Raw genomic sequence first — 27,216 nt, forward strand, 5'->3', positions numbered from 1 at the left:
AAATCTACCAACTTAGAGAAATTTCTACCAGACTAAAACACTATCACCTGTGGTTTAATGATGCCAACAAGAACACTGCTTTTTATTTTTTAATTTTTATTTATTTTTTTATCCTCACCTAAGGATATATTTTTTATTGCATTGAGCGAGAGAGAGGAAGAAGAGTGGGAGAGAGCGAGAGAGAGAGAAAGATCAGTTAACTTGCAACCCAGGCATGTGCCCTGAGCAGGGACCTGCCACTTTTGGGGTAGGGGCTGATGCTCCAACTGCCTGAGCCACCCGGCCAGGGCAACACCACTTTTTATTAAACTCCTTCCAGATCTTATGTAGAAAGCACACTGTTGCACTATCTAACCTAAGTATAGAGAAAGTTATTACTCAGTGATTACTCAGGGCGTTTTTCATGACCCTTGTATTTTAGGTTCTCTTAAAGTCTAATTCAGATAATTACCAATGTATTTTCAAATTTCTTCATGTATGATACCAAAAGGAGACCATTTAAAGTTCTTGACGTACATTCTAGATAGCTTGATATTCCTTTGGATATTTTATTTCTTTAAGAAAAGAGTCTCTCAGCTCCCAATTTTATTGCTTTTTAGATCTTTCCTGTTTCCCTGGGTCACAATTCCCCCGTGTGTTTCGGTTTGATATCACTGTGAAGAAGGGAACAAAATAAAGAAATACAGAGACAGAATAAGCATCCCAGCAAACCAATGGCCATTGTTCAAGGAAAGCTGGGGGAGAGTGAACTGGCGGGTTGAAGGGTTTGGTCCCACAGGCAGAGTTTAGACGGTAGCACAGCAAACTCCACTCGGTTCCAGGTCTGCGTTAATAGGGCTCAAAGGGGAGTGAGGTCGAGTCCTACAGGCTTTGTGACAAGAGGAAGATTATCTGATTCTAGCCTTGTGTTATCAAAGCAAGACCACAGCCGATCTCTCTTAGTGTAGAGGAATGTCTTGTTTCTCAACTTGGAGGTAAATCATCTTTTCTGTGCTTTTTCTTGGTCTGAAAAAAAAGTTGAAGAGGGAAGAGAAAAATTACAAGGAGTCCAAAAACCAAAATAAAGTGGATCATAAGTAAATACAATGAGAAACGGGTATGAGGCTTATAAGGTTTGTCTAGGGTGAGTATTGTAATGAGTTCTGAGTCGTGATTCTAAATAAGAGCTCGGTGAATAACTAACGTGGAAAGAGTAGTTTCTAGAATTCTGTGGTAAGAATGAGACTGGCCTAAGTTTATTATTTAAGGTCTTTTACCCTTCTCTGTAATAAAGAACATGGGAAATGTCTAAATTTAATCTTGTGTCAGTTAAAAATGAAGATTTCAAAGTCTAGACACTGTTATCATCAGTAGTTCTCCAAATAGAATTTGAGAATTATTTTAACCAAAGTTCATTTACTTTTCAACAGTTGGATAAGTGAAAAATCAATTCATATATTTGTTCAAACTGCAAGTTTCTCAGCCGTCTTGTCTTTGTGAAGATCAGGATGTTGCTAATACTCACAGGAATGCTGCTTTCTTTATTTTGTTGATTCCAGACATACTCTGTTGACATGTTACTGTCGAAAATAATCTTGAGATTTGGTGTGGGACTGCTACTGTGTCTCCAAGCTCCTTGCAGAATTCCCCCCACCTGGAGGCACTTAGTTCTGCCTCAGTTTCTGGACCCGTTTGATTTGGGGAGAGTAGCAAAAGCTTACCTGAGTCGCCCAGTGGTGCCAGAGTCCTCTCAGACTCCAGATGTAGGGGCTCAGACAAGTCCGCTGAGCTCCCAGAGCATTTACGCCAACAACAGCAATGATAGGAACAACAGCACCAGCAACCACAAGAGGAACAATAGCGGCAGCAGCAACAAAAATGGAAGCAACAACAACAAGAGTGGGAACAATAGCAACAATACCGGCTGCAGCAGCAACAGCAGGAACAAAAGCAGCATCAACAACAGCAGTAACAGTAACAACAGTAATAGAAACAATGGCAGCAAGAATAGCAATAGTAACAGTAGCAACAACAGTGGCAATAACAGTAACAGCAACGGCAAGAACAACAACAGCAACAGCAGCAGAAATGAGAGCAATGACAGCAGCAGCAACAGTGGAAACAACAGTGAGAATAGCAACAACAGAAATAACAACAGCAAGAACAACAGTAACAGCAGCAGAAATGAGAGCAATGACAGCAGCAGCAACAGTGGAAACAACAGTGACAATAGCCACAACAGCAACAGCAACAACAACAACAGTAACAGCAGCAGAAACGATAGAAATGACAGCAGCAACAGTAACAGCAGCAGCAGCAACAGTGGAAACAACAACAGTGACAATAGCCACAACAGCAACAGCAGCAACAACAACAACAGCAACAGCAGCAGAAATGATAGAAATGACAGCAGCAACAGTAACAGCAGCAGCAACAGTTACAGCAGCAACAACAGTGGAAACAACAACAGTGACAATAGCCACAACAGCAACAGCAACAACAACAACAGTAACAGCAGCAGAAACGATAGAAATGACAGCAGCAACAGTTACAGCAGCAGCAACAGTGGAAACAACAACAGTGACAATAGCCACAACAGCAACAGCAACAACAACAACAGTAACAGCAGCAGAAACGATAGAAATGACAGCAGCAACAGTAACAGCAGCAGCAACAGTGGAAACAACAACAGTGACAATAGCCACAACAGCAACAGCAACAACAATGACAACAGTAACAGCAGCAGAAATGATAGAAATGACAGCAGCAGCAACAGTGGAAACAACAACAGTGACAATAGCCACAACAGCAACAGCAACAACAACAGCCACAGCAACAGTAGCAGAAATGATAGCAATGACAGCAGCAACAGTAACAGCAGCAGCAACAGTCACAGCAGCAGCAACAGTTACAGCAGCAACAACAGTGGAAATAACAACAGTGACAATAGCCGCAACAGCAAGAACGACAATAGTAACAGCAGCAGAAACGACAGAAATGACAGCAGCAACAACAGTGAAAACAACAGTGAGAATAGCAACAACAGAAATAACAACAGCAAGAAAAACAACAGTAACAGCAGCAGAAACGATAGAAATGATAGCAGCAACAGTTACAGCAGCAACAACAGTGGAAACAACAACAGTGACAATAGCCACAACAGCAACAGCAACAACAATGACAACAGTAACAGCAGCAGAAACGATAGAAATGACAGCAACAGTAACAGCAGCAGCAACAGTGGAAACAACAACAGTGACAATAGCCACAACAGCAACAGCAACAGCAAGAACAACAACAGCAGCAGAAATGATAGAAATGACAGCAGCAACAGTAACAGCAGCAGCAGCAACAGTGGAAACAACAACAGTGACAATAGCCACAACAGCAACAGCAGCAACAACAACAACAGCAACAGCAGCAGAAATGATAGCAATGACAGCAGCAACAACAGTGGAAACAACAACAGTGACAATAGCCACAACAGCAACAGCAACAACAATGACAACAGTAACAGCAGCAGAAATGATAGAAATGACAGCAGCAACAATAGCAGCAGCAACAGGAACAGCAACAGCAGCACCAAGCACAGCAGTGACAGCAGCCACAACAGCAACAGAGAGAATGGCAGCAGCAATAGCAATAACAACAGTAGAAGCAGCAACAGGAGCGGCAACAGCAGCAACAGTGGCAATAAGAGCAGAAATACTGAAAGCAGGAACATTAATAGTGATGGCAGCAGAAACAACAGGACTGAGAGCAGCATCAACAATGACAACAGCAGCACCAAGCACAGCAGTGACAGCAGCAACAACAGTAACAGAAACAATGGCAGCAACAATAGCAACAACACAAGCAGCAGCAACAGTAACAATAATAGAAATAATGAGAACAGGAACAACAACAGCAGTAAGAGCAGCAGAAATAACAGAACTGACAGTAGCAACACTGTTGTGTTCTCACAACAGTGAGGACAGCAGCAACAACAACAATAGGAATAATAGCAACAGCAACAAAAATAGTAAGAACAATGATAGCAACAGTAGCAGTAGCAACATCAGCAACAAAAGTAGCAGAGACAACAACAGCAGTGACAGTAGCAACAATAGCAACAGAACCAGTGGCAGCAACAATAGCAACAATAACAACAGCAGAAGTAACAAGAGCAGGAAAAGCAACAGTAACTGCGGCAGAAACAACAGGAACCAGAGCAGCAACAACAATAGCAGCAACAACAGCAACGGTAACAACAACGACAACAGTAACAATAGCGGCAGCAATAGTAGCAACAATGGAAACAACAGCAGCAACAGCAACCACGGCAGGAATAAAAGCAAAAACAACAACAGGAACAACAGCAGTGACAAGAGAGGCAACAACAATAGCAATGGCAATAGCTGTGACAGCAGCAACAACAGTAACAGAAACGATGGCAGCAAAAATAGCCACAACAACAGCAACAGCAGTGACAATAACAACAGCAGAAATAACAAGAGCAGGGACAACAATAGCTGTAACAGCAGCAGAAACAACAGAAGTGACAGCAGCAACAACAATGGGCACAACAAGGAACCACAACAGTGGCAACACCAGTAGCCAAAAACAATATCTGCAGCAGCAACAGCGTTGATTGACGGGTGCCTAAGAGCAGCCCTGCGCTGGACACCCCACCTGCATCGTCCCACTTGTGGGCCCAGCCCTCTGAGGGGAGAGGTGTGCGTGGGCACGGACTCTGGCCGCCAGGGCTGGAACCTCGCTTTCTCACTTACTGGCCGCTGACTCAGGAGAGTCCTGTAGTCTCGCTTGCCTTGGTTTTTCTCAGTGTCAGCTGGAGCGAATAATGATACCTGCTGCCCAGAGATGCTTATTCAAGGATTGAATGAGAAGGGCTTAGAAAGCACTAGTGGAAACCACTTAGTAAATATTAGGTATTGTTTCCAATTTTACAGAAAAGGAAACCAGCTCAAGAGATAAAATAAATAACACGTTAATAAGTTGAAAGTCGGTCTTTGTGCCCTTAGGCACCAAATGATGGGCAGTGGGGAAGGGGCTCCGCCCCATTCTGGTCTCACTGCCTCTCCCTCCGTGTGTGGCGCCTGGGGTTAGCTGTCCTGAACGAGGCACCCTGTGTGCCTGACCCCTGGTGCCACGTGCAGTCGGCCCCTGGTGTCGGCCATCGCTGCCTCACGCAGCCTGTCCTCATCTGTCTCTGTGGGTGGCCCTCACCCAGCCCGCCGTGGCCCTCATCTCTTTCTGCAGCTCCCCAAGCTTTCCGCAGATCTGTCTTCTGTCTTCAAAAAGTACGCTGGGTCGTGCAGAAACAGAACAGTGGAAATCTTCAGAGGAGTGTGTATCGACCACATGAACGGGTATAAAATAATGCAGTTATCTCAACTGCCTCTGTGGCCGACCATGAACCAGCCATGGGAATGGGGACTCCGGCCGGCACAGGCAAACCTGTGCTCCACTGGCCTGCACTTCCCTTCCTCACAAAGTGCAGAACCTATTTTGAAATTTGATTTCCAACACAACACCCAGGTGCATATTTTCTGTTTTACGAAGCAGCTATGACAACTTCTATGGATAATGGCAGTGGCTCCCCAGGAGCAGGGGCCGCTGTCCCCATTGACAGATGAAGAAACTGAGGCTCAGAGGAGGTAAGGCCACATGGAAGGGACGTGTGAGGACCTGCCCGGTGGGTCCTTGCCCCTCCTTCCTGACACTTGGGTTGCCTGGAAGGGCCCGGAGGGACCTCAGTCCTGGGTGCTGTGGAAGGAGCTTGGCGTCTGTCCCACAGTGCTCAGTGAGCACCAGCTCTGGGCCCAGCCCAAGGACAGGGCCTTACATGTGATGCAGTCTGTCCTTGAGGGGAGATGCTTGTGTGCAGGGGACACTGTGTGGAGTGTGGGCTACGTGGAAAGGTTGTCAGAGCTGGATGTTTACGTGCCCTAGGCAGAGGACAGGTGTCCTGCCACAGAGGGTCAGGGCCCAGTGGGAATGTGGCCGGTGCCTTGGGGTACACCCTCCACAGAGCTGGGCGGCCACTCAGCTGCTGCACATTGTCAGCAAGAGGAAATGCCACTCAGTGTGGCCCAATCCTCTAGTGACTTGCTCATTTTACCAGATCCTGGAAATGCAATTTATGTGGAATTTCCCACTTTAAAGGCTGCCGTGTGGGCCAGGCAAGGCCCTGGGGACCCCAGAGCCCTGTGGGCCCCCTGGCGTGACCGCTGCATGAATCCAAAGGCCCTTCCCATGCTAACCTTCGAGTTCCAGGAAAAGCCTCAGACCACTGTGATTCTGCTGCGGCAGCATCCGCCCAAACCCTGAATGGGCTCAAGGTGAACATCTTGTAGAATGAAATTTTGATAAATTTCAGTTCAGTTCCTGGCTCCAGCGGGCCAGAAATGTGTGGATGAAGAATACAAATATGTAAGCATACACACAAACTCGGGAGTGTGTCAGATACGTTTCTCTTAGATTTTTTTAAAAACTTATTTTTTGAACAGTTTCATATGGCTCAAAATTCAGAAAGTACCAAAAAGTATGCATTGAAAAATCATCCTACCTGTAACCCACAGCCAACCAGGCCCATGAGAGCCAGGGTGAGGGTCCCCGTGTGGCCTTCCCAAGACCCAAGCAAATGGGCCTGTGTAAGTTTCCACTTTCCCCCACATGTGTTAGACTTTATACTTCCTATTTTTTGCTTTTTTCCATTAACAATATGTTTCGGAGAACTTTCCTTATCTGTGTATATAAAACTGCTTCATCCTTTTAAATGGCTGTCTATTTTATTGAATGACTATATAGTCTCCTATATATAGTCTCCTAATGAAAGGGCATTGAGACTGTTTCCGGTTTTTTCTTAGATAAAAAATTGCCTTCCAGAATAGGCTGGTGCACAGGCGATTTTGCACATGTTAATGCCTGGACGTGTGGAATTGTTGGTCCTATTGGCCCCGTTGAGGTTTCCAGTTTGTGTCTTGCCGGGGCGCTTTCTGCAGGCTCTTTCCCAGCAGAGGGCGCTCCCATGCAGCCTGAGCACCACCGTCCTTGTGGGTGTTCCCGCCCTATCAGCTGCACTTCTCTGATCACCAGGGAGGTGGAGCCGTATTGTATTATTACACGCAGGGTCCGGCAGAAGTGACGCCTGCTTGAGTGTGGTTGGTAGGGTAATAACATGGGTGGAATAATATAGAGTTTTAATGCGAGCATTTCACCTAAAATGTCCTATGGTGCGCTTGAGTGTGATATTGCTGTTACAGAATGACATGCTTATGGTTTTGTAATAAAAGAATTTATAATTAAAAAAGGGGGCGTTATTGGTGCCAGGCTCTGTATTTAGAAGCTGCCTTTTGTTTTCACTGACTTATCTGTTCACATCCTTTGATCATTTTTTCTTTTGGGTAGTTGCTTTTATGCATTTCTTAGAGCTCTTTACATATTGGGGCAATTAGCCCTTTGTAGAGGAGTAAATATTTTCTCTAATTAAGCTTGTAGTGGTTTTCCAATGCAGAATTTTTAATTTTTATGTAGGCAAACATGGATTTTTTAAATTGTTGTTCAGTTACAGCTGTCCCCTTTTCTCTCCCATTACTCTCCCCTGCCCTACCCACTCCCACCTCCCATAACTTATGAATCTTTTTTTTAATGGATTTTGGATTTTGGGCCATATTTCAAAGACCTCCCCTACTATGAAAGTAGAAAGGTATTCTCCTATAGTTTCCTTCCTTCCTTCCTTCCTTCCTTCCTTCCTTCCTTCCTTCCTTCCTTCCTTCCTTCCCTTCTTTCTTTCTTTTCTTCTTTTGTAGTTTCAAGTCTGATTTCATTTGAACTGATCTATGAAGACACATAGATTCTCCCTCATCGTTCCTTCCAACTGGCTGCCGAGCTGGCCAGAAACCGGTCTGAAATAGCCCACTCAAGGAGTTCAGCTCTGTACCTCTGCATGTTCTCCACCTCGTCGACCGTCTCGGGCAGAGTCTTCCCCTTGGTCTCCGGCAGCAGCATCACCAGGCCCCCGGCAACCAGGCCGACCACGGCTGAAAGCCGAACAGAGGTAAATCACACCGAGAAGGGAAGCGTTCCAGCTCTGTCATTAGAGCTCCCCTTATTTCTTAAAAAAATTTTGGTAATTTCCTATACTTAAGAGTTTCTCTGCCGTCTGACAGCCCTATTTTCCACCATCAATATTTTGCGGATCCCAAGCCCTGTCGGGTTACAATGCCTTATAGGGAAATGAAATCCTTCACATTTTGTCCAGTTTATTCTAGGCTAGAGAACTTTGCCATAATATGAAGACACTTTGGAGTTAGAAAATAACCGTGAAAAAAACCCAACTCTAAGAAAAGAAGTAACAGAACCTTGCCAATAAAAAGCACTTGGTAAGGAAAACTGAGATAGAAACTTGGATTGTTACTGGCAAATAAAAGTAATGAATCCTTTAAAAATATTACTATATAACAGCATAAAAAAGTATAGCCAGGACTTTGATTTCGAATTCAGGTGTTTAATAAATTCCAGGTGTTCTTCTTTTCTTTGTCTCCAGCTCCAATTTTTTCTATATGGTGTGTGGGGAGGGGTAGCGGGAGGCAGTAATAGCAAACATCATAGTGCTTTTATCTCTTCAAATTCCCACTAAAGTTTTGGGATGTTAAGAGTACATTTTCATACATTTTTCTGTAACAGAAGGCAGGAAGTGGGATGTAGGCGCTTCACTAGTTTTGGAGTTTCAGAAAAAAATGCACGCTGAACTCCATTTCTGCATCCTTACAAATAACAGCTGAACTGGGGACCCCACGCTCAGGGGTTGGGGCGCCAGCCGGGCTGCCTGCGTCCCGGTCTTCAAGCCCTGGGAGGCTCTGCACTCTCCCTGAGGCTCTGGACCCCCGTGTGCAGTGGCGAGACATGCACCTCGCAGGCTCGCTCTGAGGCTGAGATGAGTTACTGCTTGCTTTCTGCCTAGAACAGTGCCCCGCAAACCCCTGGGGATCATACGGATAGTCAGCACACCCAGGTGGCTTCGGGTCTCTGGAGCGCGTGAGCTACGAAGTAACCCAATGGAGGAGTCACGTTAGGCGACAACGTGTACGATACACATTGTGTATTTGCAGGGGTAAGCGTAGCCCACCCGGGCATCCCTCTCCCCTCCCGCATGGCGCTCCCGAGGAGGATTTTTCAGCATGTTCGCTCGTGAAGGGCCTGACTTCTAGATTTCTATTTCTGGTCACTTCGAGACCACAGTTAGCACACCGGCGTGTGGGAAAGGAAGGAAAAGGAGTTAAAATGTAAAACCATTAGTTTTGATTCTTGGTAGCTACTCAGAGGAAAAATTGATGAGGGAGGATTCCTAGCAAAAATAATATAGGAAGTTGACGTAGAGTTTGCTTTCAATGTTGAAAGGCAGCCCTGGCTGGTGTGGCGCCGTGGCCTGAGTGCCGGCCTGCGAACCAAAATGTCACTGACTCCATTCCCAGAGAGGGCACGTGTCTGGGTTGCCGGCCAGGTCCCCAGTTGGGGACATCGGTTGCCTCTTGCACATCTGTGTTCCTCTCCCTCTTTTCCCCCTTCCATCACCTCTCTGTAGAAATAAATAAATGTTGAAAGGCAACTGAGACCCTTTACCTTTTCTGAGGGAGGGTCAACCACGGTCCCCCTGGGTCCAGACTTGGTGTTGCTCTGTTACAGACCTGAGAGGAACCTGAAGCTTCTGTTCTCTGCCCAGAAATATCCCCCGGCCCAGCAGTGGCTCACTGCCCACTGACAGGAGTGGCCGAGAGCCAGGCCTCGCCACCTTCCTCCCAGCAGGGCAGCAGCCCAGCGCTGTGACAGCCCTTCCCCAGGATGGAGTGGGCTCTGGGGACCAGTCCCTCCGCCAGTGCTGGGGAGGACAGAGTCCAGGGCTTGTGTGCCCCACAGGCAGTGCCAGTTGTCCTGTGGCCAAGCCTCGGGCATCTCGGGATAGAGAGTTGGGTCCCACCAACGTGGGCTGTGGTGGTGTTAAGTTGGAAAGTGGAGGGACTCCTCGGGGCTGACTCTGGGGTGCGTTCTAGCGGTGGTCGGGAACTTCTCCTGGCAGGTCGGTCACAGGGTAAGCCCCCCCTCCCCCACCCCCCAAGAGGAACAAGCAGAGATACTTCTGGGTGTGGCAACCAGAAGGAGGAGGACATTGATGGTCTCCCGGTGTGCACCTGAGGGGGTCTCTTTCTTCCTCCCCTCAAGGTGAGTGAGTGTTGTTTGCCCACCGTAAAAAGTATTACATTTTTGTCAAATTAAAACCAGCTCAGAATGGGCCTTAAAGGGGACTGAAAGGGGTGCGTTGAGACGTCCTGGCCAGCGTGAGGAGGGGGAGGTTTTGTGTGGGAATCTGTCACTGTGTCTGTGTGGAGAAGGAGACGGTCCGCCCCACAGTCTCAGCCATGAGCAAGGCCGTGGGTGCGGAGTGAACGGAAGGGCCCAGGCTCCCCTTTTTCAGTCTGTGGCCTTGTGTTCAGCAAAGGCCTGTGTGTGTTAATTGGAGATGATTAGACTTGTGCCTGCCACGTTCTACCTGGCATGCCGCTCAGCAAGGGGAGGGCTCAGCCAGAACTTTCCTGCAGTGTCAGGAGGGAAGGGTGCCCCCCTTAAGTCTAAGTATAGCCTGAGCCACCGCGGAAGCCGGCCCAGCCCTGACCGAGGCACGCCCTAGGCTAATGCATGGTCTTTGTCTGCTGGGGCCGAAATGGCCTCCGAAGAGTTCAACAGCCTCTCCTTAAAGGGGGGAAGCGGCGGGTTCGTAGGATTCCACACCTGGCAGTGGAGGCAGTGGAAGGAGTGAGCTCTCTGACCACGAGACCCGAGGAGGTGTGGGAAGCAGCGGGGGTCTTCTCCAGGAAACTCCCCACCCCCTCTTCCTAGACGTTGGACCCCTTTGGCAGGAGTTATAGGGGGTCCCCCACACATGAGCACAGTCGCTACTGACAGTGTTACTCATACCAGTGTTACTAACATTGATAGCACCCCCAATTACCAGTCACACTGAGTTGTTAAACAGGCACCTATTTGGAGGTAGAAGGGAGGTCCCTAGAGAGACAGGTTTTCCCTCAAAAACAACTCTCAGGATTTCTTACCAAAAACCACCAGTGGAAGCTCGTGCCAGATGCTGGTGAGCCGGTACACCAGGAACGGCGTGAAGATGCCGGCAATGTCACACATGGAGGAGGAGACGAGGACACCGAGATTCCTGGAACGGGTTTAACGTTTTGACTTACCAAGTTACGGTGCTCACTGCCCACCCGCTCCCCAGTGGATAATTCCCCACATCATTAAAATGTCTGTGAATTGAAGAAGTGTTCCTGTCGCCCTGACCAGTGTGGCTCAGTGGGTTGGATGTCGTCCCACAGAGAGCAAGGTCACCCATTTGAGACCTAGGCAGGGCACATGCCTGGGTTGCAGGTTCAGTGCCTGGTCAGAGTGCATGCAAGAGGCAACTAAAAAAAAAAAAAAAGAGGCAACTGGTCGACGTTTCTCTTTCTTTCTCCCTCCCTTCCCCCTTCTCTAAAAATAAATAAATAAAAAAATTTTAAAAAAGTGTTCATGTTATTTTCACTACAGATAAATGATATGTGGTACACAGTTCATTTGTATTCTGTTATATTTGTTCTATATTAATTTTCTTGAGAATTTTTAACTGGGGGGGTGACTTTCACTTTCCACTTGTATCACCCGCTTCCCCTTTTCTATGGTCCTGTTCACGCTGTTCCTGATCGCTGTCTCTGGAGGCTGCTGGGAAATTCTCTCTTGCAATTTGGTGCCTTCTGTTTTCACCCCACATTTCTGCACTTGACCCCAGTCTGTGAGCGTGAGACATGACCAGCAGCTGCCTTTAAATGCTCTCCTCCTCTCTCACCCTGTGCTTTGGAAAGTCAAGTGCCCTCTGCTGGCACCTGCGTCGTTCTGGCCAAGAAGCAAACGCCCCAACCCCTGCCCTTCATGCTGGGGACACGCACCCACCTGATGAATGTGGGGTACAGTTCCGCACTGACCAGGCAGACAATCTGGAAGGCCATCGTGATGCCCATCCGACCCAAGCACGCCGCTGTGACTCTTAGCCCGTGTAAGTCTGCGGGGAAACACGGTGCCCGTTTGCGTTGCACACACACCTGCTTTTCACAGAGTGGGCTATCCGGGGGTGGGGCGGGCAGGGTGGGGATTGGCAGGGGAAAGCCCGCATTCCAGAATGGGGCAGGAAAGCAACGCGGGGTCTTCTCCAGGTTCAAGACAGTGTCAGCAAATTCTCCACGTCCGTTTACTGTAACTTTAGACACGGTCGTAACAATCTTTTAACTTGAGACCTTGGTCATCGATGACCACAGAATTATACCGGCTTCCAAAGCCTGGCTGACTTGAGTCTGGAGAGGTCACACAAAAGAAATAGGAAAATATGGGCATACTCTTTTTAGTTGCTGATAACGGAAAGATTCCAGCCAAGCTCCATGTTGCTAATAGGATTCTGGTATACAGGGTTCTGCTTCCTTTCACTGAGAAAGCATCTTAAAAGGAAAATGAGGAACCGAGTAATTGTTCACAGATGACATTCACTTAAGTCTTCCCATTCATTCTGCACAATGGTGCTGGAAGGTCTGGGATCTGCTTAAACTACATCTGAGAGGTGTGAGGTTGGGCTGTATTAACCTGGGCCCGCTCCGCCCCCCAGCTCATGCTCTGCTCTGGGCTGGCTGGGCGGCTTGCCCTGCGGGTTCTCCTTACCCATCAGAGAACAGTCAGGCGCAATTATATTACATCAGAGCACAGTTGGATGCAATTGCTCTGAAAGGTGTATGTGTTTGTGAGGAAGGTCCTGGATACTGCATTCATCCTTTCCAGACAGGTCTGGATGATACATTTCATGGTCCTCCTATCAAAGGACAGTGACACCTCTAGCTCTTGGGCCTGGGGACACAAGACCCTGGCTTGGCCTGGCACTCACCCTCAGGGATAAAAACCGAGACCAGACAGGCTGCCGCTGCCACCACGTTTGACCCAGCCCATGGAAGGCGGCGCCCAATGCGGTCGATGGTGAGGATGATCATGAAGGATGCTGGGAACTCCATCAGGGCGGAGTAGAAGAAGTCCAGGTAGATGTTGCTCCCTGAGAGGCCCATGTGCATGATGAGGCCCTGGTAGAGGGCCGAGCTCGTGAACCTGAGCAAAGAGGTGAGCTCTGGTCAAGGCATGTGAGAGCAGGTCACCAAAAGGGGGAGGCCGATGGAAAAATAAGAGTTGACCGGAGGTCAACTTCTCGTTCTCTATTGTTACTATTCCCTCTATCCGTTGCTTTTACACTATGTGACCCACTGCGACGCCTGGCTGTGGCCCCAGAACCAGGGGAGAGGAAGAAATTAGGATAGCATTCCCTGGCCAAGTTTGAAAGGCAGGAAGAAATGTTTTAGTGGAGTGATTTATTCAGCAAAACTATACAGGCCATTAGTGGCTCTTAATTATTTTTCTTGGTCTTCTGGTGCTATTGAGATCTAAGGACTGACCGCTTAATTCCGATTCTGGAAAACCAGAGGAGCAAATGAGCACAGCCCCTCTTCTTAACGATTTACCTTCTGCCACGACACAGATAACATTTGGGCAGTTTCTAGTTTTGTACACTGAAAGCGGTCATTGTCTGTAATGGGAAATATGAGGATGATTTGTAAGAGTCACAGTTATTCCCTGGTGCATTTTTTTTAATGCAGTATCCTGAAGGTTGCTTAATTAATTCCAGATGAGCTTTGCTTGTACAGGGATCATGGCTCTGCCCCGGCTGCTCTGAGCCACCCTGTGCAGACCCTCGGAGGGGAGTGTGCGGCCCTGAGCAGGGCTCGGGCAGAGCCGCCTGCAGACGGCCCACACGGTCAAGCTGGAGTACCTGGGTTGTGGAGCCGCCGGTTTATTCTTGCACTTTATTCTTGTTCAAAAGTTATTTCTCCAGGTAGAAAAGAAAAGGAGGAGGCCCTATACTCACCTGCCCTGTGCAGCCAGGAGAGATCCACACCCATGATTGATGGATCAATACCAATCGCTCTCAATTTGGGGCTATTTTAAAAATATTGGTTCCTGGCCCTTCTCTTGACTAATTAAACAGTATCTTTGGGGGCAGGTGGAGAGGATTTGGCCTTAATATTTAAAAATCTCCCAGGTGATTCCAAGGCGAAGCCGAGGTTGAGGACAGACTGACTGAGGATGCGGAACAGGAAGCTGGGGTCAGCATCTGCCCGAGGAAAACGATGTCGGGAAAACCTGCTCTAAGGCAGCCCACCTCACTCCCCACCATCGAAGCCCATGCGGAGCTGGGCTGTGTGCGGAGGCACCTACTTCCCTCCCTCGAAGTGGGTGATTGGCATGGAAAGAACTGGGAAGGTTTTTCAACGAAAAGGGCCCCTTACCAGTTGAACATCAAGATCAGAGTGTGTTTCCTAATCTGTGGGGTTCTGACCAGGTCAAGAAACGAAGGCTTCAACTTGGGATTCAGCTTCTCGCTGACCTCCTTGTCAGGGCTCAGGCTCTGAGGGTAGAAACAGAAAGAACCCATTTTTATAGAGAGCGAGGGGATCCCAGGGTCCTTCCTACCAGGGGAGAAAACAGCGCGTCCACGCACACGAGCTCCTTCCACCTTTATGTAACTCCTTCCTCCTAGAAGTTAGGTCCTGGGTTTTTTACCCCACTGCACAGCACGGAGGTCAGATAGCCCAGGCACCAATATAAAGGGGTGCTATCCAGGTAAAGCACGATGGGGGGCAGTGAGGGTGAATTGAGACCCATGTGATGGTGTGGGAAGACCAAGGGCCTTGGGGAAGAAACCTCTAGCGAGACCAGCACTGACCAGACTTATTGCTGCTCCGTGAGCTGTGACCTCCGTCAAGACAGTGGCCTGCCCACACATGCTTTGTCCCTCACCAGCCTCTGCTCAGGCTGAAAACCTAAGGGCAGGTGCTAGGCTGGTCATTAGTGGAAATGAGTGGGTATGCCAGCAGCCTGGAAACCAGAGAGGTGGGCAGGAGATAAGGCCTCAGAGCCCCCAAAGCCTCATTCTCCATGTCACATAAAATCTCAAATTCTCCCGGGTTACCTATCTTAGCACCTCCACTGGGAACGATTTACTCTTATTTTGACATACTCTCCTCCTCAGCTCGGTTCCCCCTTGGCCAGCCCCTGTCAGATGGACAAGGAGGGTTAAATAAAGGAGTGGCGAGGTCTGTGGAGGGCGAGACACAATGCTGAGACGCTGGCTCGGTTGCTCGTTCCAGTCAAGAAGGCAGGGCATTGTGTAAGCATCTTGGGACACGTTCTCCCCAGGATTTTTAAATTCTAAGAAATGACTGTGTTTGAAAATCTGTTTTCCTGATCTGGAGACTCCCCTCTGGGGAAAAGCCCCTTCCCCGGGGTGTTGATGGACACCCCAGGGGGAACCAGACGTGGGCACTAAGGCACTGGGGCCGGCACAGGGCTCAGTGCACCAGACAGAAGCGCCTCATTCGACTTCTAAGTGGTGTTTTTGGTTTCCTCTTAGTTTTATGTTTTCCAACTATTTAAAATATCCGACTGGGAAACCAGGACTTTTGGTGGAGAAGCAGCACGCCTGGCACGGGGCAGCCCCTCTGCCGTGCGTGTTTCCCGCCTCCACTGCCTTCTCCCGCCAGACTTGACCTTGCAACTGCTCGCTCACCTGAAGAGACACAGGTATGGGTTTGCCGTTCTTCCTTGAGATGCGCTTCAGGACGCTCAGGGCTTTAGCACTTCTGTTCTGGGAGATTAGCCACCTCGGGGACTCAGGGATGCACCTGGGGCGCAGAGGAAATGTCAGCGGTGCTGTTGCAGAGGGGGACTCTTACTGGCCCCCTGGCCCCTGGCCGCCATAACCAGATTTCCGTGGGGGCCTGACACAGCAAAGCACTGACAGAGGAAAGAGGGTCATGTGGGGGCTGGAGAGCAAAGAAACCACCCACTAAGTGAAAGGGGAGCCTGCTCCCTGGGAGGAAACACCGGCAAACCGCACACCCGAAAATGGTAACATCCACAACGCATAAAGAACTCACACAACTGAATTGCAAAAAACCAAGGGGTCCAATTTAAAAAGGGGGAGGGAGTCAGAATAGATATTTTCCCAAAGAAGGCAGGTGGCTGACATCCCCGATCGTCAGGGAGACTCGGGTCAAAACCTCAGTGAGACGCACCCGTCGGAATGGCTGCCACGAAAAAGACGGGCAATAGCAAGTGCTGGCGAGGGTGTGGAGGAAGGGGGGCCCTCGGGCTCTGTTGGCGGGAATGGGAATTGGTGCAGCCACTGTGGAAAACAGTATAGAAGTTACTCAAAAATTAAAAAACAGACCTACTATGTGACACAGCCATTCTGTGTCTGGATAACAATCCAAAAAGACAAAAACACGAATTCAAAAGGACAAGTAAATCCTCATGTTCACTGCAGCACTGTTTATAACATCCAAGGCCTAGAAACAACCTGTCTCCATCTGTGAATGGATGGATAAAGAAAATGTGTGTGTGTGTGTGTGTGTGTGTGTGTGTGTGTGTACACATTATTCAGCCATAAAAGAGGACGAAATGCTGCCGTTTTTGACAACACGGGTGCACTGGGGGGATGTTACAACTGAGTGAAATGAATCAGACACAGAAGACAAAAATACCATTTCACTCCCAGGTGTGCGCCAAGGGGGAAGCAAGCGTGTAGGTAAGGAGCAGATTGGTGGCTGCCAGAAGCAGGGGTTGAGGGGTGGGGTGCGTGAAAGGGGTGAAGGGGTGAAGGTACAAACTGCCAGTTACAACATGAGCCAGTCCTGGGACGCAGCGCACAGCATGGCGAATGCCGTTAACAGCACTGTAGTGCCCACCGAAAAGTTGTGAAGTTGTTAGGGGGGTGGAACTTGAGAGTCCTTGCCCCAGGAAAGACGTTTCATAATCTTGTACAGGGGAATATGTGATTTTTTCCTCCTTCAGATGCTTCTACACAGTTTTGTGTGGGGAGCCTTGGGGACCCACCCAGAGGGTTCCTAGGGGGGCCTCCGGGAAGCCAGCTGCACAGTGGGGTCCCCGGTTTGAGTGGCAGGCACCGCTCAGGTGGGTACCAGGCTTATCCACTGTGAGAACTGATGGCAGGTGGGGAGGTGGGAGTCTGCGCACCATCACAGGGGAAGCGGATGTTCTGTCTCTGTTATTCTCAGAGATGACTTCTTAAGGTAATGAGGGAAGGGTCTGAGATCCGAGGGCGGGAGAACTTACAACCCAGGCTGCACAGAGGGAGCTTGGCCGAGCCATGCACAGGCAGCCCCTGCCCACCCTTGGGCAGGCCTGGTTCTGGGCGAAGGACAGACCCTCTGGGCTCTGGGGTCCTGACTCAGGGAGCCAGGAGTCGCTCTGAGAGGCAGGGCTCACAAACAACTGAGACAAATGCTTTGGTGGGAGTACAGGGGAAAGAGCAATCAAGGACACCAGGAACAATAGGTAAATCATGCAATGTCAGGTCAACAGGTGATCCCAACAGGCATGTGACACGTGAGAACCATAGGACCTGTGTGCCATGCCACCTAGCTGGGCAGGCTGCCCAGGGATGTCCCAGGGAAGGCGAGGCTTGCACGGGTCCTGCCTCCCATGCCTTCCACACCCCCTCTGCCCGGGGACTCCTCTTTTCTCCCCGATGGTGCCACTGCACTCCTCATCCTGGCTCCTCGTGCCCAGCCCGGTTTCCAAAGATCAGTGCTGTCTCCTGTGCTGCCCCATTCCCTGCCTCTCCGGGGCTCATTTTCTCTAATGGATGTCACCCATCCCCATGGCTGCAACGACGAGGTATGTTTTCCCTGAACTTCTGTGTAACTGCCCCGGGGTAGCTGTGCGTGGAAGTCCTCCCAGCACCCGTGATGCCCCATGCTCGAAGCTCACCTCCTCCCTTCCACACCTGCTCCTCCTGCGCTCGGGTCCCTCTGAACGACACCCCCACCAGCTGAGGCACAGCTACACTCAGGTCCTCCTCTCCAGAAGCCCCCACAGTCAGTCACCGGGCCCCATCATTGCCACCCTATCCATAGTGTTCATAATCTATTCCCCGTTGTGCCCGTGACTTCTGTCCCCATTCAGGCGCTTGTCCTCGCTTGCAGGGACTAGGGCAACAGTCTCTCACCTGATCTCCTCGCCTACATTCTCCGTCCCCGAAAACACCTGATTTCTACTCTGCATCTCGCTCGACCTTTTGAAAATGTCGGCCCATCATGGAGTTTGCCCAGTTGTGGATAAATTAAATCTGATTCTGTTACATGAGAGCAGCAAGAAGTAGTGTTTCCGAGGAGGCCAGAACTTGGATAATGGGCGGGCCTCTGTCGTAACGAGTACCAGGTCTTTCTTCTGAGGGGAAGATAGCTACTGAGAGGCTCTTAGGCGGTAGAGTAACCAGGTGGAACTACACTTTTAAATGCAGCGTGAAACATGGTGATGCTGAGGTCAAAGGTCATAGCAGTCCAGGCGAGATATCAAGATATCCTAATGGGAGTGGGGGGTGGGGGAGAAGGGGCAGACTGGGAAACGTGAAAGAGGTAGGTTGGATCTACGGAGGGAGCTAAAAATCACTCTTGAAGTTGTGCTGGATTTGGGGGGAGAAACAGGCTTCCCGGGAAAGTTGAGGTGTTTTGTTCTTAGGCAACCATGGGAAGAACGGGGGGATACCCCCAGCGATGAAATGGGTGGGTTTGTTGAACGGGAGAGAGGTTTGGTTGGCCATGCAGCCCCCTCTTGTTTTATTTCGGGTAACCTCACGGTGGGCTTTCTGACAGCTTCTGCTCTAGTCCATGTCTCCTGAGGGCAGACCAACATATTTCACTTGTCCTGAGAACTCTGATTGATTGCTATGGTCTGTGTGGGGTCCCAAGTTGGCTGGTCAGAGGTAAAGGCTGCTGTGATTGATTGGGGATGTCTGCTCCAGGCATGGATGTGGGTAGTGGGCACGTGAGTGCTGTGCCCTGCCTCCTCTGTCCTCAGTTTCCTCTGAAAGGGGCAGAGGAAGAAAGGCAACTTTGTTAGTTGCTTCAGAGGGTACTGCAGTCACCGGAAGCGAATGTGAACACTGAATAGGTAATCTTAAGCCTGAAGTAAAGAGACACTGGCTTCCCAGAGTGGTGGAAGCTCTTGCTTTTTTTCTCGGAAATATGGACCAGGCATCCTGTGGAACAGAAGAGTGAAGGGAACCTCAGAAGTCAGAAGGATGGTGTGCACTAGGGAAGGCAGAAACAAGATACTGCAATGTATTTTCTTTCCCATTCCAAATGGACTTACCAATAATAGAGCAGGAATAAGAAGGTGGGCAGGGTGACTGTCAGCTGCAGCCACCTCCAGTGAGGCAGCGCATATGCCACCCCAGACAGCACCACGAGGCCCACGGTGAAGGCGGCTTGGTAGAGAATGCCCACTGTCCTCCGGTAGCTCTGCCCGATGAATTCCGTAACTGCAGAGAAAACCCACATGGTCAGCAAGTCAGCGCAACAGGGAGCTGGCTGCCCAACTAGGGGGAACCTAGAAGGCCAACCTCAAAATGTCCAAATTCTAGAACTTTCTATACAGCTGTCCAAAATTTTAAAATGTTCTTTGAGTCCTATTTTAGAATTATTGCTATTGTGTTAATTAATGTAAAAATCTTATAATCCCACCTTAGATGGGGGGAAAGGCCTGCTACCATGAGCAAAACCGTTGATTTCTAGAATATAATTTCAAGGACGGATGCGGGTGCTTTTCGGAGACATGTGAAGTTTTGATGGAGAGTGAGAAGGCAGTGGAGGTTTAGGACCTGAATAAACGGAGCGGACGTTGAGTTTAGACTGGAGGTGGTTTTGTTGTAAATGAATACCTCGGTGTGACTCATTCTCTCTCCCAAGTTAAACATTTTCCTGGCAATTCTGTTAACATGAGCAAGTGCTGAAAAACCTGCCAGTGGGTGTCAGGCTGCCCGGAGTCAGCTAGTACTGGTTTGCCAAAATGGATTTTTAAATTCTCTGGAATTTTGGCAAGCTGGTTGTTAAACTCATTGGCACCTCAAAATCTGTCGTGCTGGGAGTATTTGTAACTTAGAAATCGGAATACACTGTAGATCCGGGGCTTTGTTTTCCAAGAGCCGGTGTGTGGGCACACCACGGCGCAAGGGGCCGTGGTCAGCTTCATCCAGCCCTGTGACTGCCTCAAGGCAGGGAGTAAAGTCTGTGGTACCTGAATTTAGGGAGCAGTTATTTGTCTATCACAAACATACTAAAACTGAAATTTCAGATATTCCGTGAGCCACAGAGTGTTTATATGAAGTGTATGGTAATTGCATTAAAGACTTCAACCATTTACTGTGAATTATCCAAAAGTATTTTACAACAGAATGCAACAAAATTATGCAGTGCTTCCTAAATGAAAATATCTGTCTTTCAAAGTCATTGGGGTCATGGACGGGTCTGAAGGTGGGGGGTTGGGGTGGACAGAGGTCAAGGGGAAAGGGGTTTCTGCAGGATAGTCAGAGGGACTGGAAAAGAAAGAAATGTGAAGAGGTGGAAACTAACAGTTGCTGAAATTTATGTGTATGCAATTGAATTCAACATATTTTGACATGTCACGTGTTCTAGAAACTGAATTACTGACGGAACCACTGCGTCGGTGGATTCCTCTGTTGGCCAAGCATACCCTGGGGGCCCCGGATAGTATCTCGCACCATTCTTTCTTTATCTCTCAGAATTCCTCAAGCTGACTTTACCAGGAAAAATTTTAAGCACACACAGTCTAGTTCTCTCATGTGTCCTGAGAGCTTTCTTATCACTATGGTTTCAGTTTCCAAGTGTCCCCTTCCCTGTATATGGATACTGTTTCAAAAAATTGACTCTAGAGAGAGGAGAAGGGAGGGAAGAGAACATTAATGTGCAAGAGACATCGATTGGTTGCCTCATCTGCACCCCGACGGGGCACCGAACCTGCAGCCCAGGTACACACGGGTCCTGACCGAGAATCAGACTGGTGACATTGTGGATTGCGGGGTGATGCCCAACCAACGGAGTTACACAGGCCAGGGCTGTGGCTGCTATCTGAATGTAGCTGAAGGGAAAATAATGATGGGATTAATCTCCAAGACCTAATCATGGTGGTAATGTTTCCTCTATTGCCTTAAAGATGCTATGCCGTTTGAGTCCAAATACTCTCCTGCACTGCACGGAGCTTATGCCCGACTCGGGCTCCTCCTTGCGTGTCCTATAGATGACGGTCCCAGTCCCCCAGATGGCCGAGGCAGCTGGACTGGCCGCACACTCGCCAGCTCCTTTGTCCATACACCGAGGGTACCTGTGGTTTACTATTTACTAGAGTGGATTTATGCAGAGTATGAAAGTCCCTTATAAATCTAGCATATCTCTCATCACTGAATTTTTTAATGTATAGGCCTCGCAGGCTAGATTTTTCTCTCTACATAAATCCTCCAGGTGCAGAAAACACAAATTCCTATCCAGTTAGGTAAGAATCTGGATGGCTTAAACTTGACCCCCATTTCTGGCTTCATTGTTTTCACTGTGGGAGGGACGCAGAACGAGCAGACTTGCGAGACTTTAGAGACTCCCCTTGTTCCAGGAGAAAATACCTCTCGACACTGTCCTGAGGCTGAGCCCGGTTTTCTGCCCAACTACACCCCCGCCTGACCGTGTTTTGGCGGCAATGACCGTTTGTTCTCCTGGCCACAACCACGGGTGTGCTTACTCAGGATGTAGCCTATCAGCCAGCTGGCCTTGCTGACCAGCCCTTGGATCAGGCGGAAGATGAACGTCCATGCGTAGGTTGGAGAAACAGCCAGGAGAACTCCAGCTACAGCATTGATGAGGATTGTAACCAAGAGGCAGGGAGTGCGGCCAAACCTGCAAGGAGAAAGACAGAGGGAAGTGAATTGTATCAGATGCTTGGAGGCTGTAGAAAAACCTCCAAGTCATGGAAATGCAGGAGGCACAGATTAACACCCACCAGGAGGGTCTGACTTCACGTCAGGTCTGTGCAAGACTTTTCATCGGTGTGCAGTGAGCACACACATTTTAAGCAAATGGCCCCATTCGCCCCAGGGCCAGAGCACTTCCCAGTCCCACACCAGAGGGTGTTGAGGGAGAGGGTGGCTCTCCCAGGCCCCCCCGCTGCTGAAGGCCCTTGGGGCCTGTCTGGGTGAGCTGGGGCCTTTGCACAACGAGTCCCAACTAGCTGCCACCCAAGAGCTTTCGCTTTAGGGAAAACGAAGTTTATTGTCCAGTGTACCCCCCACACATTTCTTAACACTGCTTTCGGACTTCATGGTATTTGCACATCTCCGTGGAAATGGTCTCCTGAGTCTCGCTGCCCACGAGTCCCTTTGAGAATTGCCACCCTGAGGCCTTTGTAACTGAGAGCCCTAGAAGGACAGTGTCCATGCGCGTTATTTGAGAGATGTGGGTTTCATCCACATAGGGACCGGGAGAGGACGTGAGTACACGGAGCAGAGAAAAACTCGAAAACCTGGGTTGAACCTTGGCCTTCCCACTCAGCATGGTGCCGGGCGGGTTAATTGGCCTTCCTCAACGTCTCCTTCTGGGGAAGACCAGTCTGACCCTGCCCCTGACGGTGGTAAGTATTCGGAATACAAATCGCCGTTTCTGAACCCACGGGGCTCCCTATCACACCCTCTCATGCGCACACAAAGAGAACGGAAGAAGAGGCAAAGCCGAAAGAACTTCAGACAACTGAAGAAAAACGAAACAGATACCGGCACAGCTTTTTGGAGAAAAATAATGAGTAATCAACTTTGCTGAGGAGAGTTTAACATGATGAACAAAATAACGACATCATTAAGAAGGTGGATCATTGGCTGGGGATTATGAGTCAGGAATGCACTGTCAGTAGAAAAGTGTAACTGCCCTCCCTCGCCTTGGGTGGGATGAGAATAATTAATTTATTTATGCAGCCCGCCGGGAGGCCCAGCACCTGCTGGCTCCCATCTGTCCACGCGAGTGTTGGTCTTTGCCCCTTCGAGTGAGGGAGGGGTGGGGAGGGGGTCAGAAGCTGGCCACGTAGCCACACTTTGGAGCACAGGGGACCCAGGGACCCCTCCCTCAGTGGCTCTCCTGCCTTAAGGGTCCTCTCCAAATAGCCGTCCTCGGTTCTAAGGTGATGAAAACAAGAGCGAATGACCCTCCTTTCCCCCCCACAAGTCCCCCCCACAGAGTCCCAGGAAGAGCTCTGAAGGGAAGCTGAGTGGACCCTCACAGGGAGCTGCCCGTGGCCCAGCCCCTCAGCTGTCAGCCTCCCTCCCTCCCATACAGCAGTGGGCGGGACTGTGACAGTGCAGGAGCCCTGGGCCTGGGGGAAGGTTAAGCCGTCCTTACTTAACAAGCCAGTTTTTAATCCAGCCTGACAGTGTAACATAATCGGACAAAATGTTTTACTTACATTGACTATTACACTTTCAAGTTTGGGTTTAGATACGGCTGGGATGACAAGCATAAAGTAGATTTAATTTACCATTTATTTCAGAATTAAGTATGTATTGCAGTTTACATAAAACTGCAATGTAATTGTATAGTTCTATAACACTACAAATTGTATACATATGTAAAACTGCACAATTATATGATTTAGATATATTCATCTATCTCTGGCTCACTAGGTGACCGATAACTGCAGTGAATGATACCATCCAAAATGGTGAGCACAGTGCCTGGCCCATGGAAAACACTCTGTAGTCAGTATTATGGGTATTAAATAATTAGCCTCAGTAGCCCAGTTATCTAAAGTGCTTAGCAAGTGTAGAGCAAATGTCCCTGGGCACTCCTAAAATTACCGACTGATCATCCGCAGAGGAGAGATTCAGGCCACCAGGCGCTCTCAGCGCAGTGAGTCTGGGGCTCTGGGATAAATGACAGGGAAGGGGGAGCTCGGAGTCCCTGAACGCTTGACCTGAAGACACAGGCCACCTGCCAGTCATCCCCCCCCCACTGGCAACATGGACAGTATGGAAGTGGCAGTGACATACTCAGTGTACACAGGCCGGCTTTGCTTTCTCTCCATTTCACCCTAGGCTCCGCACCTGTGACTCGACCCGGCTCCAGGCCCTGACCCGGGAGCCCTGTGATCACACGGGCAGCCTGCGCTCGCTCGGCGCCCGGGACCGGTGGGCCGCAGGTGGACAGAGCTCACGGGCCTGGAGGCTCACGCCAGGCAGATAGATGGTGGCGAGGCCAGAGGATGGACTGGGCCCCCACAAGGTCAAACCATCTGTCATTCCCCCTCTNACAGGCCACCTGCCAGTCATCCCCCCCCCCACTGGCAACATGGACAGTATGGAAGTGGCAGTGACATACTCAGTGTACACAGGCCGGCTTTGCTTTCTCTCCATTTCATCCTAGGCTCCGCACCTGTGACTCGACCCGGCTCCAGGCCCTGACCCGGGAGCCCTGTGATCGCACGGGCAGCCTGCGCTCGCTCGGCGCCCGGGACCGGTGGGCCGCAGGTGGACAGAGCTCACGGGCCTGGAGGCTCACGCCAGGCAGATAGATGGTGGCGAGGCCAGAGGATGGACTGGGCCCCCACAAGGTCAAACCATCTGTCATTCCCCCTCTGAACCCTCAGCTTCTGGACAGCCCCCAAGAAAAACCACTGCTTCATACTGAAACGTCCCTCAACCACCCAGAGAACTGGAAAAGGAAGGAAGACAGGGACCTTGCTTCTCTTCCCAGCAGAAGTCCTCTGAAGTTGTCAAGGTGAGTGACACTAGGCAGGGCCACCATAGCCTGCGTGATTTGGGGAGCAGGGCACTCCAGCCAGGGCCGGGAAACCCACCTGTCTGCTATGTAGCCGATGCTCATGGAACCAATGAAAAATCCTGCGTTCACAGCCGACTGAAGCAGGTCCAGCATCCAGGAACGGGCGCACACCAGGTTAAACTGCCGAGGGAGAGAGGGTCCCCGCGCAGGAGGAGAGAACACAAGATCCCGTTAGAGGCCCCTGCACCCGGGAACTCATCTGTGTCCAGTGCATTAAACCGATGGGGTCAAGGGGCAACAAACCCACTGTTTTCTTGCCATCGTGCTAGTTTTCTCTGCACAGCCAAACGCTGTGTCCTGCAGTCTATGCAACATTCCATCTGGTAGCACGCCATCGGGCTAAATGCTGTTTTTGGCTCAATTAGCTGGAACTGGGTAATGACTTCATTTCTGCACAAAACCATTTCCCTCTCTAATTTTAATACACAAAAGCAAAGAGGTATACCAAATCCCCGAGGAAGTTGGGCCATGCAATGTCTCGCTACTATCTCTTTAACAGCAGTGGGGGAGGAGGGGAGGGGGGACAAGGAGCGCCCTGCTTGGGTGGTCACGCCTGGATTGCTCTCCTTTGGAGCAGGTGCTGTCCTGGAAGTCAGGAGCTCTGGTTGCCAGGGATGACTGCTAATTCTCTCACTCTGTGGCTTCGGGGAAAATTTTTCTCTGCTCTGGGTCTCCATTTCTTCATCTCTGTAGGAAGGGATGAGGTCAGCCACCCTGTAAAGCCCCCTAAAGCCGTTATGGTGTGAAATCTGTGATCGTCCACATTTCACTCACCCATCGGACCACTTCAGGTCCTCAGACAAGGCCCCTCTACCTAAATGTCTGTTTATATAGAACATCTTCCAACATATTGTCTGGGCAGTCTTTTAAAATTAAGCCAGGCAACGGGCGTTCTCTGTATTTGCAGAATAATTGNGGGAGGAGGGGAGGGGGGACAAGGAGCGCCCTGCTTGGGTGGTCACGCCTGGATTGCTCTCCTTTGGAGCAGATGCTGTCCTGGAAGTCAGGAGCTCTGGTTGCCAGGGATGACTGCTAATTCTCTCACTCTGTGGCTTCGGGGAAAATTTTTCTCTGCTCTGGGTCTCCATTTCTTCATCTCTGTAGGAAGGGATGAGGTCAGCCACCCTGTAAAGCCCCCTAAAGCCGTTATGGTGTGAAATCTGTGATCGTCCACATTTCACTCACCCATCGGACCACTTCAGGTCCTCAGACAAGGCCCCTCTACCTAAATGTCTGTTTATATAGAACATCTTCCAACATATTGTCTGGGCAGTCTTTTAAAATTAAGCCAGGCAACGGGCGTTCTCTGTATTTGCAGAATAATTGCATCCCCCACTTTTGCTTTGCCTCTAATGAAAGCAAGCCTATTTTTGTATTGTTTTCTCTATATTCACTGATGTGAGGTTTTGCAATTACCGTTGATGTCGACGGTAATTTTTAGTGATATAATAGTAACACAGTACAAGCTCTGACCCCAAATGGTTTCATGTGGACCCACTGAGCAAATTAAATAGAAGAAAATAGCCATTAAGAGACAAGTTCATCATCTCACAGTACAGCACCATTTGGGTGAGTTCCGTGAGCTTGAAGGAAGACTGGAGGGGGACGTAGGGCTTCCTGAAAAAGAGGGGGCTTGAAAGTTTCCCCTTTCCCAGCATTATTTCCAGGAATTGTCACATGGTTTTGCTCGATTCTTCCTGGTGAGAGGCGCATGAAAGAGAGTCGTTATTGCCTGAATTTGATCAGGTTTATAGGAATCCACTCATGCTCCAGACAGATAAGAGGCTGCCCGTCTTTGTCAGAAACGGGGGTTTTCTGAGAGACCTTGCATCCAAAGAGCACGCCTGGGCCTCATCGGCTTCTTCCTTATGAGAAGCTGCGCCATTTGCTCGGTCCTTTCTACCTCCTGCCTCACTTACCTCGGTCACTATAGAGGAGCCGGAGGTGTCGTACACCCAGCCGTGCCGGCAGGGGCCCAGCGGCAGGTGGCTCCTGTTGGCAGCCAGGCCACCCAGAGGGTCCACGCAGCCCAGGCCGCTCCGGTTCCAGTCCACCTCGAAGCTGAGGCACTGGCGAGCGAAGGCCTCGCCTGCCGGCCCGGGCCCAGGCACTGTGAAGTTCAGCTCCTCGGCCAGGCTCCAGCCGCATCGCTGGCTCAGCTCGGCGGCCCCGGGGCTCAGGCAGCGGTGGTCTGGGGTGAAGCCCAGGAAGATGATGCCCACGTAGACGGGGCCAAATGACGCTGAGAGCAGAGACAGGAGGAAGAACGCTTGTTTCTGGAAGGAGTGAAACTCCCCTATGTGCTCTAGAATGTCATCCACAGTTGGCATTATCGCTGCAGGAGGAGGGTCCCAATGCGCTTCCCAGCACTGCCGCGAATGTCCCGGGAGAGGCCACGGCCAGCTCAGCACAACTGTGA

At 49.8% G+C, this 27,216-nt stretch overlaps 1 protein-coding gene across 1 annotated transcript; it reads right to left on the reverse strand.

Moving 5' to 3' along the window:
• Positions 1-220: 220 nt before the first annotated feature.
• SLC22A2 (solute carrier family 22 member 2) lies at positions 221-27,216 on the reverse strand. Its single transcript, XM_037058830.1, has 11 exons — positions 26,717-27,216; positions 24,814-24,917; positions 21,718-21,872; positions 19,282-19,450; positions 15,674-15,788; positions 14,394-14,512; positions 12,947-13,161; positions 11,971-12,079; positions 11,088-11,200; positions 7,922-8,021; positions 221-1,005 (listed from the first exon to the last, which is right to left on the reverse strand). Exons 1-11 carry the CDS (start codon positions 27,125-27,127, stop codon positions 939-941), a joined length of 1,677 nt encoding a protein of 558 aa, XP_036914725.1. The 5' UTR covers positions 27,128-27,216; the 3' UTR covers positions 221-938.

Source organism: Sturnira hondurensis, unplaced genomic scaffold (assembly GCF_014824575.4).
Source record: "Sturnira hondurensis isolate 20B ecotype Veracruz unplaced genomic scaffold, ASM1482457v3 Scaffold0000167, whole genome shotgun sequence".
NCBI classification, from domain to species: Eukaryota; Metazoa; Chordata; class Mammalia; order Chiroptera; family Phyllostomidae; genus Sturnira; species Sturnira hondurensis.

Bases quoted from the DNA above. Each gene is read 5' to 3' on its own strand.
- SLC22A2 (XM_037058830.1), bottom strand. From the start codon at position 27,127: ATGCCAACTGTGGATGACATTCTAGAGCACATAGGGGAGTTTCACTCC. The intron at 21,873-24,813 runs GTGGGTTTCCCG...TTCTCCTTGCAG, and splicing joins ATCGGCTACATAGCAGACAG to GTTTGGCCGCACTCCCTGCC. The intron at 8,022-11,087 runs GTAAGAAATCCT...TTCGGCTTTCAG, and splicing joins GCTTCCACTGGTGGTTTTTG to CCGTGGTCGGCCTGGTTGCC.